Genomic DNA, 12,854 nt, shown 5'->3' with positions numbered 1-12,854 from the left:
TAGATTTAACTATGGGATTAGTTAGCTCACTAGATTAGAATTCTCTGAAACCAGTCAGTTCTTGGCTGAACTAGGAGGTATGGAGACCACGCCCCACAGTAACCTGGCTAAGCGGCATCGTATGCCATGCTGAGACTAACAGGGCTGTTCTGAGACAGTCCAGTGGAGGGAAGCGTGGTCCATGCAGGGAGAGAGGTACTGGGCAGATGAGCAGGAAAGCAGATGTAAGTGGTGGCGTGCCTATCCGAATACAGGGGATCGCTAGAAAACTGGGACTGAACCCAAAAGACTCTGCTGTCCACCAAGGTAGGTAGGTAAAAGCTTCTGTAAGAGCAAAGAAAATGAAGGTCTTGGTAGAGGAAATTGGGGGGAATGCTTCCTAATCTAATAGTAAAATAAATGAAAAAAAAAAGTTGACTCTCATCAATTTTAAAAATTACTTGGAAAAATATCCCTGTTTTAAATATAATGGGGTATACCATTATACCCCACTGAGATATAAGATTCGTGGCTCCATATGTTTTGATGTATGTGAAGGTCTGGGAGAAAAAATTCCAAAGTAATAAGCATGGAAAGGTGATTTTTTTTGGTGCTTTGAGTAATTTTCATTGCTTAATTCTTATTCCTTTGCAGTAATATTTAAAGTCATAATTGTCGTTGTCAAGGAAAACCATGATTTATTGTAACAATAACCCTGTAGGAGAGGGTAGCGGTAATAGATTCCCACTTTCCCCACGGAAAAGGGAAGAATGGAGTTATACTTTTGGAGAAAATATCCCAAAGAGTTCTGGTTCCTAATCATGGTAGTTTCATTTGAAACATTTTTAGTTTTTCAAAATCCATTAAAGGTTTTATTAACTTCTAACTGTTCTAATTTTTTTTTAGAATAGAATGGGCTATAGATGGCCAATTTTAGCTCCAAAACTCAGATTATTACAAGGAATATAGTATCATTTGGACCAGTAGACACATTTTTCTCCAAAAGTGTGTTTTCGGAATCCAGATTGAGGTAGAATAAACCAGGTTGTTCATCTGAGTTTCCTTTACTCTGGAGTGGACTCACTTCCTGCAGGCGGTCTAGGGTCATGTGTACAGATTATATGTGGATCTTATTGAAATGAAGACCCTGATTCCGCAGGGTTGGGGCAGGAGCTCAGATGGAATTTCTGGCACACTCACCGGTATGCTGTTGATATATGTGCAGGCCAGATGCTGTGGCGGGGATCTCTGGGTCCCAGTGGCAGCTCCTATGCAGCAGAAAGAACCATGCCTTGCATGAACACAGAATTAGCCAGATGTAGGACGTTTAAAATATAATAGTTGCGTAACAGAAGTTTACCATCTGTACCATATGAAACAAAGGGAAGATGGTATAGACTCAAGATTATAGAACATAATGTAATTCATCTCTGCCACGTTCTTTTGTAAGTGGCCATGCCTGAGAACCAGCCGTGCCGTCACTGCTGTTACAGAACATGGGAATGGGCTGACCGCCCAGGTATCAAACAGTAAGAGGGAAACGGCCTCCTTTCTCCTCACTGCTGCTCTGCACCGTGCCCTCCTCGGGGTTTCCTTCCTAATTGTTCCTCTTCTACAGATTTCCTAGTCTGTAGATCTCAGCATTTTTAGCCATGGACATATTTTAGTCTCCTCGGTCTCTTTTCTAATTCTGGGTGGTGATGAGTAAATGATTGTTTCAGCTGAGGGGTGAAGAGGTCCTCTGGCTGCTTTATTCTCAAGTAAACAGTAAGGCCCGCAGAGACCTCAGGATGACGTTGACATGTCCTCGAAGATTAAATCTCTGCCAGTGCTTAGGAGAAGAAAGCTGCTGCCACACACAGGTCAGGGTCTGGTGCTCTGGATTCTGAGAGTTTTTAAGCTTTTTTGATTTGTATTTTAATGGGATTCTGTGGTGGCTGGTGAAGAAAAAGATGATTCTTATCAGAAAGTATAAAATTGAGTTCTTAGTGAATGTGACCTAGGTTGGAGATGAGAAGTTTTTAAAGCCCTGTGCCTATAGAGTTATAATTAAAAGAACCGCATTTGGGCACGCTGCCAAATTCTTCTGTCTCTGTTCCCTCATCTGAATGTTGAGGTACTTGCTGTATACATCTCATGGGGCAGTTGTGTGAGTTAGGTGGGAAGGTCCATGTAGAACCCTTATCACAGTGATTGCCACATAAGAACATTGGTGGAATTCATTTGTACAGTAATAACAGATTTCCTAATTAACTCATAAGAGAAGCTGTATATTCTAGTGATGACTAATTTTATTCCAATGCTTCTTATTATGGTTCATTGCAGTTTTAATGCTATTTTTGGCTAATGCTATCTTTTCAAAACAAAATGATCTGATTTACAAGTGTGAGGAGAGAAATGAAAATAGAAATTAGCTACTTTGCATATAGTTTGTTTATTACTCAATAGCTAGAACTTTGTGTTTAAATCAGGCATTCATAGCACATGCAGAGTTAAATGACTGTTAAAATAGAGATGTTAAAATGGTGTGTTAACAGCACCCCAGTGTCTCAACTGTGAATATAATGACAGATGAATCTATCCAGATGGCAAGCTTACATGAAGGGTCTGATGAATAGCAGACGCCAAAGCTCCCCTTTCTCTTTTGGTTGATGGTTTGGATGAGTGGGCTCCCCTGTCCTGTATGGTAGGCGGGCTCTGTGTTCAGGGGTGCTGCGCTCAGATCAAGTAGCCCCAGTGGGGCATTGTGTACACTGGTCTGGAGAAGCCTAACCCTTATGGTTTGCTTTAGCTTAGAAGAGGGCAGGAGAACCAGGCCTGAGGGATATTCTCCGGAGTCCTCCAGCCATGCTTAGTGAAGAGCCATGCTTTTCAGTCTCAGTCCTCTTAAGAGTTCCCTGGGTTGTGCCTCTCAGTTGCTCTGAAACCTTATGAAAGGCACACACAGTATGTGGAAGAGAGGGGGTCTGTCCCCAACACAGGCTCATTTCTGAGCAGCTGGGCCCGTGTTCACTTTTCATCAGGGAGTTAATTTTTCCCAGTTCTGTTCATTACTCTCAGGCTCTGTCTTCTGACCTCTGTAGGTCCTCCCTGTGGGATAGTGCTGGCAAACGAGATCTGATTTCTATATGGCTCAGCAACCATTGTATCGAGTAACCAGCATTTGGCTAAGATATTTATTGAATGAGGATTTAAAAAATGACAGAAACTTATTTCTGATTTTTTTATTTTCTTCCCTCTGCGGAGTAAGCGCTGCCTTTGGACTGGGAGCGGGAGGGAGCAGGAAGGACACTGCTCCGGAAAGCCCTTATCACTCATTGCAGATCCAGGTTCTCTTCAAGTGGTTTGCACCACATCGCCCAGGCCAGTTCTGGCACTGTTGTGGGACTAAAGGTTACAGACAACACTGTCTTGAATTCTTTCTATGTTAGGGGTTTCCTTCCCTGAAGAGAAAGAGACAGCTGTATCTAACCTTGTTCTTTTCTCATCTTTTTCAGGTGTGGGGAAAAACAATATAGATACTCTCAGAGATTACAGAATGGAGGATGGCCATGGAGAACAATACCAAATGATAACAACTGTGGGAAATGGAGGGTGTTAACTCCCAAAGAGATTGTAGGATACCGAGTGTATTAACCCAGAAGACGTAGGCTGTGGGACAAAGTATGAATGCAGTGGACTGGGGACACAGGACCGTCTCATAATGGCCGCAGAGTCCTGGTGCCTGTGCTGGGCAGCAGCTATGGAAAGAAACAGTCCTGCTTGCAAAGGCTGCTGTTTGCCCTAGTCAATTCTATTAAGTGCAGTCAGTCTCTCCAGGAATACGATAATATTAACATATAGTCCACATCCATAAAGATGTCTCAAATAGCTGCAGTTTTACCCAGCAAAACCGTAACAGTGAACACAGAGAAGAAGATGTAAATATTACCTCCTCCTGCCAGGCAGCTGGCAAACCTGCAATCTCTTTAGGGGCTAATACCCTTTGTTCCCTACAGTTCGTATCATTTGGGATTACTCTCTGTATCCCACAGTGTCCATCTTTGAGGGTCAGTACCTTCTTTCCGTTAGTAATACATATGGTTGTTAGAAGCAACAGGCAAGGTTTTGTTTTGTTTTTGAGACAGGGCCTCACTATGTGGCCTTGGCTGGCCTGTGAATCACTATATAGGCCACTTTGGGAGCAGAACTCATGCAGATCTGCATACCGCAAGAACATTTTTATTGGTGCAATATTGAATAATGTCAGGAAAATGTTGGAGAATTTTTTTAAGCGTGTGAACTTTCTTTATAGTAATTGTAGTCATAAATGCTTTCTCCTCTCACCTTCCTCCTTGCCATTCTCCATGCTGCAGTAGAATGGCAACTTTACCTTGCAAACCTTCCCTCGTCAGTACTATAAAAACCATTTAGAGTGTCCAGATTCTGCCAAGATAGAATACAACATCTTAACAAGGCTTCAAACAGTCATTGTACAGCTCCCATTTGGCACTTTTCTGCCTGTGCTCTGCCTTTCCCTGAAGCTCATCAGCTGACTGGTGCTCCACCCTTTCATTCTCCAAGGCCGCCGATCACAGAAACTCAAACTTCAGATCTTAGTATAAACATCACTTCTCAGAGAGTTTCAGCATCTCCCCGTCCTGGGTGAGCTTTACCAGGCTTCACTCATCACACCGACACTTAAGCAGCATCTTCTACTTTTCCATTAAAGCAGCCATTATGTCCATCTTCATCTTAAAAGGGTAGGTCAAACAAAGGCAGGAGTAAAGTATGTTCCTTGCTTTACAGGTGTGTAACCTAGCCCCATACACCTCTGCTGCTCTGCATTTTTGACTGGCTACCCAGTGAGTGGGGGACATTGAAGGAAAGAAAATGAATGGACAGGACCATTATTAACATCTTTTATTCTTCTTTAATTTTTATTATTACACCATTCTAATTCTGAGAAAGCATCAGCTATGTTTCCATTTATTGTGTGTCTGAAGTGAATCCTAGCCAAAATATCCAGCAAGGAAGAGTGGTAAAATTACATGTGTCCTTCCCTGCTAGTCTGTTTTCAGATATTTTAACTCATATTTTCTGCATCAATTAAAATCACTCGCTTGAATTAAAGAAAGTATTTGAATTTCACAGACATTTCAGTTTTACAACCTTGCTTACATCAGATAGCAAAACTATTCAAAGTTCTCTGAACAGCCAAGATACAAACATCAGATACGTAACCGCTGTGTAGCTGTGTCCTTACAGAGACCTTCTTTTGTGGATTGTTTAGGGTTGTTTTTATATTTAAACTTTTCAACGGCCTCAAAATATACAATTATAAAAGACTAAATGAATTAGATCATAAAAAATATCACTTTAATTTCCAACATTCAGACTATCACATTCTTAATGTGTTCCTTGTGACCCGTTTTTCTAGTCTTTAACAAAAAAAATGTTGAGACCTACTCAAATTTCCGTATTTATTTCGGTTGGTTTTCTTACATCCTATCACCTATGTCCGGCACTATACTTTACCTCTGCAGAAACTTTGGCGTGATGTTCTCAGCAAGTCGCACTGAGGAAAATGAATAACCTGTCAGGGTTCAGGGTAGTGCACACAGCACTATACAAGCAGATGGCTGCTGGGCACATCAGCCCGGTAAATCCTTTGGAATCTGTAAACACCATCACTGCTAATTAAATAATTCTTGGAGCCACCTGAGGCTTTGTGGGTCGACGGATGACTAATTTGGGGGTTCCTCTTTTCCAAGTGCATGGTCTTGTCCCCATCTCTTTTTCCACCTTCTGTGGCACCCTCTCCACCACTGAAGGTGCCACTTTCATCATCCCAGTTTTGTCTTTTCCTTGGGAAGCTCTGCCTCTTTCCCTTGTTCTTTCCAGAGAAAATCTCCTGGTGTTGTTTGATAAAAACAGCCTTACGTGTCAGAGCGCCCGGAAGCATTAAAAGAACAAATGACAATGGACAGTCATCCATGGAGGGGGGGGAAGGGTGCTGTCATAACGCCATCACACTGGACACCTTGGGAGTTGAGCCTTTTCCACGTCAGAGTCATTTAAGTGTCTGAGGAGCAGAACAAAAGCAGAGCTGTGTCCCAATGTTTTTTAATAAGGTAAATCATAAGAAATGAAGATTTACTTGTAATATTGACTCCCGATAAATAAGAAACATGTTCTCTAAGTCCAAAAATGAGGACAGGAAAGCTGTCATTGGGTGTGATTGCTGTCAGCCATTCGGCAGCCCCAGGTGCCAGAAGGGCTCAACTGTCTTCTGTCTTAGATTCTGCCATCCTGTCCATTTGAGGGCATACAGTGTGAAGAAGGAGGGCACTTTCCTGCTTTGACTTTTGAAACAAAATGGTGGGACAATCCAGATGTAGCGGGCTAAAGACAGTTGCAAGTAGCATAAGACTGTCACTTTCAGAAGTCCTTGCTGACAGCAATAGCATAACTCAGAGAAAAGGAGCCTCTCTGAGGGTCTTCAGTTTTGTGGTAGTCTGTCTTTTTATTTCCTGTCTTATGAAAATAGAGTATTAATTAAGTTTCTGGCAAAGAGAAGGGAGTACTCCTGGGCCTGGGCAAGAATTCCCGTAATCACTACCAGCTTCCCCACAGTTCTCCCTACCCTCTGACCCTGCTATTCTTCAGGGCATCTTGGGGCATTTTTTTTCTTTCCTACCCCTCTTCAAAACTTACCCTGTCTGTTGATCCCTGAGTTTGCTGTCATTGTCTGCTATCAGAACTCAGGCCCCATACCCCCTGCAGCTGTGCTGGTCTCATTCACGCTCCTCGAGCTGTCTCCCTGAGTCCACCATGGGGCTTGGAGCTGGGGCAGAAATCAAATATACATCGAATGAATGCATAAACAAGGGCTTAAGTGAGTCAGTTCTCTTGAAGTGTATTCAAGCTCTGACCCGCTTGTGACATCGGATGAAGGGTGTTGACAAGGAACATGGCTTTCTGACAAGATCTTTGCATTTGCTCAGTGATCACTGAGTGCCTGTCACCAGGTCAAGCCCTGGAAATGCCATGTGAGGAGGATGTGATTGATGCCAGTGAAGACCTCAGGGACTAGCAGAGACAGTCACTTGTGTGTGTGTGTGTGTGTGTGTGTGTGTGTGTGTGTGTGTGCGCGCGCGCTCCTTACAAATGCATACGGAAGAAATATGCAAATGGGACTATGGGTCAACAGCAGGGAAGAATTTAATTCTCCCGTGAGTATGAAAGTTTTCACAGCTTTCCCTGGTGTTTATGCTGGGCCTGAAACGAAGAGGGGGTGTTTGTTCAGGTTAATTAGTAGGGAGAAAAGCCCCAGTGTCAGGGATGTGGAAATGAATGGCATGCTTGGACAGGGTTGTGTGTTTTGTTGGGTGGACGGTTAATGCTCACCAGGAAACTGCCTGTATCTGATCTTCCAGGAGCTGGGAAACCTGCTTAGATAAGGAAGGCTGTGGTGGGAGGTGTGGGCTAGGTGCACAGTGCTGTGCAGAGTTCTGTCGAGGGAAGTAGGTTCTGTGAGTAAAAACCAAGCCACCCACTAACGAATCATGCACAGAGATGAATTTTTATAATCGTTTTGCTAGAAATTAGAAGTTGTTTCATAGTATGTTTCCCACGTGAATACTTGTTTTCTCTCTCTCTTTCTCTGTATGTATGTATGTGTGTTTGGTGTGTGTATGGTATATGTACGTATTCATGTGTGCATGTATATGAACGCATGTGTATGTATGTAGATCAGGTGTCCTTTTCGTTACATGCCACCTCATTTTTACTTATTCAGTCGATCACTTTGAAGCTCAAGGACAATTTTATTGGTGGCGGAGAGAGAAACTGCAAGGCAGACAAGCTGTGTGTTTCCACAGCTGCTGGGATGAGGGTGTTGGGAAGGAGAAGATAAAGTCATACCTTTCAAGTCGGGCATGGGGGTTATATCTGAAAAAAATAGAAAGGAAGCAAAGTTGCACCTTTGAGTTAATACTAAAAAAAAAAGAAAAGAAAAAACAACACAAAAAAACATAACATAACAAAACCAAAAAAACCCAACAGCAACTGAAACCAGTAGCTTTAGCAGTGAGGATCTGCAAGCCGCTGCCTCCCCTTTATTGTTTTGAGACAGGGTCTCTTACCAAACCGGAAGCCTCTATGTGTCTAGGCAGACTGACCGAACATCATAAGGGGTCCTCGTGTCTCTGCCCCACAACACTGGAGTTACAGATGTGATCTGCTGCTCCAGCTTTTAATATGGGGGCTGTAGACCCAAACCTGGGATACACACGAATACAGCAAGCTGAGCCACCTGTCCCGCCCATTACCTTGTTTTTCGTTTATATCCCAGTGTTAGAGCACAAATACCTGCACAGCAAATTGTATTATTGCTCCTCGTGTAAAATGGACTGAAGTGCATAGGCTGCCTCCTTGTACTTGTTAAAGACAGGGCACCTATACCTTTGTAAGGTCTCATTAAAAACAAACAGACAGACAAAGGAAACAAACAAACCTTTAGCTTCTCTCTTATAGTTCCGCGGCAGCCGTCAAATGACCTGTTTGAAATATTTGAAATCGAAAGAGGAATCAGCGCGGATGATGAAGCAAAAGACGACCCAGGTAGATGCAGTTACATTCCATTCTTGGCCCCCATGTCAGGAAAGGATCTTTGAATTGTGTGTGTGTGTGTGTGGCTTTTTTTTTTTTGTTTGTTTGTTTGTTTTTTGTTTTTTTCCAGCTGGGATGCAAAATAATGGGTTTTATGAATATGAGAAAATAAGATTGTAGATCCCCAGTCATGTTTAGGGAAATTATGTAATTTCTTTTCCTTTGTTGTTTTTGTACAACTCAGTTGGTTAGATCACTTGAGAAAAATAATTACAAGTCGTAGTTTTCTTTTAAAATGACATTAGTGTTTGAATTGTGGGACAGAAGTCCTATTTTAAAGTGACAGCCCAACTGGGTCATGAGACAGGAGCACTTTGGGTTCTGATTTCTCAGCTGAGCATCTATACCAGTCATGTTGGCAAAAGGTGTATATCATTTCCCTTCTGAGCTCAGGGCAAGGTGCAAATTGTTGGCTGATGCTTGCTGAGTTTGTGATCTTATTCTTCTGGCTGCCTCCTCACAGGGATTCTCATACACAGTTGTAATTTTGACCATGGACTTTGTGGATGGATCAGAGAGAAAGACAGCGACTTACACTGGGAGCCCATCAGGGACCCTGCAGGTAAAGTCACATGATCTAGCACCTACTGTTTGCTCCTTTTGACCATTAAAAAAAATTGTCCCTACTATGTATATTCCATCTTCTTTAGAAGAGGAGATTTTCTAGCTGCCCGTTAGACTCATATTATGGAACACAGGTAGTTAACCAAGAGGTCAGATGGTTTGCCTCAAAAAGCTTGGTAAATAAGCATTTAAGCTTGTCCTAACGTTATAACTTTCAAGGTACTTGTAGCACCCAGTTCCTCTGCATAAAAGCAGTTACATAGTGGCCTGTCCCCTGTGGGAACAGCCCCTGGGCTCTCTCTGATTTGTGGATGAAGATATGAGCTGCAAATGATGGAGACAATAGAAATTTACACAATGCAGCGACTCTCTGGAAGCGATTTACTCTAAATCAGACCCAAGAAGACAGAGCACTGCCCCCAAGAGAAGCTTATTACCTAGCTGGACTTAGAGACAGGCTCTGGGAAAATTAGTAGATTTGTAAATTGTACAGTGCTTACTAATGTAAACGTTTAGTTCCTATGAAGTATTTTGCCTCCTTTCAAGAAGTAAAGCTACATACACATTGGCCCCTTTCTTCCCTCTGCAAGTAAATGTTCTTTTGAGTGAAGCCAATTTAAGGGAAGGGGGAGAAACCTAGTTTCCCCCCCCCTTTGTTTCTGAAGAACAGACACAAACGATATGAAGGGAAAGTGCTCTTTTATGTAGGTCTGACGCCTAGTCTTCAAGTGCCGTCCTGTCTTTGAAACACAACACAGAAAAGCTAGTTTGTGAGCACTTAAAACCTAATACAGCAGTTGTGCTGCAGGGAAGTGGGGCTTTGTGGCACTCGGATCCGAGGGATCATAGCTGGCTCCCCAGGGAAGCCAGTGGCGTTTATAGTGTCCTTCTGCAGGGTACAGTCTCAGCAGCAAGGCTTCAAACAATTAGTTCAAACTACTTCCATTAGAGCTTCTAAAATTGAATCAAATATACTTGAAAGAATATTGAATTGAAACTGAAAGATATTTAAGAGTAAATATTTGAGGTAAACTTTAAAAACATGAATATTCAATACATTAATATGGTTTTTAAGATTTGCTTTTTTCTAACCTGGTGGTGTTGGTTCATTCCTTTAATGTCAGCACTTGGGAGGCTGAGGGAGATGGATTTCTTAAGCTCAAGGCCAGCCTGGGCCACAGAGCAAGTTCCAGAATAGCCAGGGCTACACAAAGAAACCCATCTCAAAACATACACACACACACAGAAAGAGAGAGAGAGTGATAGAGAGAGAGATTTGTTATAAAAAGAATCACGCAATGCCTCGTACAGTTCAATTGAACTCATTTCTATGTTTTGAGTTACACCCGTGTAAGGTATCCTCCGAGCATAATATTGTTACTGCCACAGTGTCTGCGAATAACACAGACTCAACAGATGTTAATATCTGCTAACGTCTTCACCTCACTCATTTAATTTAATCCTCATATCCATTCAGTGAATCAGGTGATACTGTCTTTATTTCACAAGAGAAGTACTGATGCCCTGCGAGTCAAATGTAAGCCTCCTTAGGCCACAAAGCTAGAGTGAAGAAAAAAAAAAAAAACAACAACAACAAACTAGTACATTGTAGAGTCCATTCAGTGCCTGCAGCAGTAACACTTGTACCTGATGGAGTTCGTGTTTCAGACCTCTAAGTGGGGCTGGGTCAGACTGCTGGCCTGCAGAAGTTTGCAACCGAAAGATCTACCGGCATGGCTTATGAGCCTGTTAGTAACGTTCATCGCCACAATGAATATTCTTTTGAGTAAGGTACACCATAAAACGTAACTCACACTGTCGGAAAGATTTCATTGGTTTTGTAGAAACAGGCTAGTTTGTAAAACAAACTAAATTGACATTTTAGAACACTTTTTTAGAACTATGTACTACCTTTCAACACCTTCCATTATTACCGCGTTTGCAGACATTTCGATTTGTGGGTCAAATTTTTCTTGTCCTCTAGCAAAAGATACATGAAATTGGGAATGGTAGGGAGGAATATTTTAAGTGGTCATTGCACAGTGTTAGGATTGAACAAACGGAAAGAACGTGGCAGCAGCTCAGGTAGGCTAACACCTGAAGATTAGATCTGACTCATATAGGATGTTTTTTTCTAATTTTTTTATAAAAATTTGGATTTAATGGGTATGGGATTTAGATATTGAAGAAATTGACCTAATTTTGACTCGAAGTGGAGAGAAAGTGATTGTGTGTGTTGACAGAACCATCATCCAAGAATAGTTGTGTGACCGGGCCACACACAGTGATAAGTCTGATGGCAAGCATGTCTCAAGGTCTAGAAAACAATACACCTGTTGAAAGATGCAAGCAAGCCCTAAATGTGAAAGACTTTTTAGAGTTTAGTGCATAGTGAAGTCACCCTGGGCGAAGCCCACGACCATGGTTTCAAAAAGATGGAGTATGTCTGTGGAGATGGTCCTTTCCCAGAAGGTAAAATATGTTGCGGTGAAGTTGTTGACCCACTTCCGAGGAGCCTTTCTCATCTGAGCCTTAGATGCACATCATTCAGAGTGGAGTGGCCTGGATAAAGAGGTGGATCTTCCTTTATCTGTGAAAACTGGGTGAACGCCAGAATGTTGAAGATGGAGAAGAAAAAGTAGAATTGTACTGCTTTGAAACAATTGACTTAAGGTTGACCAACTGCTCCTTGTGACTCAAATGGGGATAAGAAGTAGGACCCATGGTAGAAAGCAACGTAGTTTTGGTCAAACTCTTAGACGATTGTTTAATAGATTTACTAGGAAGAACAAGCTGGTGGGGAGGAGATGAGCCTTCACTTGTCGGTGTTTGGTGGGGTGGCCTCTGGAAAGATGTTGTTATAAAGGGCTAGAGCTACATATGAGATGACCTCTTACTCCAGGTGTGAGGGTCTGTATCCATGTGGAAAATGTCTCAGGTATCCCCAAGGGATTCAGTGAGCAAGTATTCAGCTTGGATAAAAGGATGGAAAGAGCAAAGGACGGCAGAGAGTGGGAGGACGGTGCAAGCACACAGCTTATGGCAGTATGCCGCTCAGAATTGTTCCTCGGAGTTTGCTGGCCAATTCCGGCGGTACGCCTCTGACCTCTACATGTGTGCTATGGCATGTAGGCATCCCTGTCTCTCCCAACAGTTAGTCACTCAGTCAATAAACAAAATTAAAAAAAAAATTAAGCCCAACTCAGAGCAGCTGTATGGAGGAAGAACAGTAACAACTTTATTCATCATTATTGCAACTTTAGAGTTTGGAATATGTTTAGAAAAGGGTTGTTTGACGCTTGGGTGCCTTGGTTTGTTAGATGCTCTGTTTGCATGCAGTGTCTTGAAAACTGATATTAGCATACATTCCACAGGTACTTAAGATAATCCTTGTTATCTTAAACCTTGCAGGTTTACTGTAATCATCTTACCTTAGTCTTAACCATAAAAACAGACTTATAGACAGTATTTTGGGGGTGTCAGTGTGTGGGGGGAGGGAGCCAAGATAAGGAGAGAGGAAGCCAACACATCGTGTTTTTATTGACTCAGGCACATGAGTCAATTTTCTGGCAGGTTTTTGCTACTTTTTTTTTTTTTTTTTTTTTTTTTTAATATCAGGCATTCATGCAACAAACACCCTTAATTACCCACTGTGTCTT

The 12,854-nt window shown here is 42.2% G+C and overlaps 1 protein-coding gene across 6 annotated transcripts in view; it reads left to right on the top strand.

Annotated features, from left to right (window-relative positions):
- Positions 1–12,854, top strand: part of Npnt (nephronectin) — a 68,487-nt gene that overhangs the window by 49,784 nt on the left and 5,849 nt on the right. For all 6 annotated transcript variants that reach the window (XR_008722611.1, XM_055628276.1, XM_055628274.1 and 3 more), the window contains 2 exons: positions 8,497–8,583; positions 9,095–9,193. Coding sequence is in view for 5 of the 6 variants with exons in the window: in XM_055628276.1 (XP_055484251.1) it covers positions 8,497–8,583; positions 9,095–9,193 (186 nt within the window). In the remaining variant the exon portion in view is untranslated. The remainder of the gene's footprint in view (positions 1–8,496; positions 8,584–9,094; positions 9,194–12,854) is intronic.

The sequence above is a fragment of the Psammomys obesus genome, unplaced genomic scaffold, assembly GCF_907164565.1.
Source record: "Psammomys obesus unplaced genomic scaffold, mPsaObe1.curated_primary_1811, whole genome shotgun sequence".
Taxonomy (NCBI): domain Eukaryota; kingdom Metazoa; phylum Chordata; class Mammalia; order Rodentia; family Muridae; genus Psammomys; species Psammomys obesus.
The sequence above is the reverse complement of the archived record's forward strand: the minus strand, read 5'-3'. Positions and strand labels throughout refer to the sequence as shown.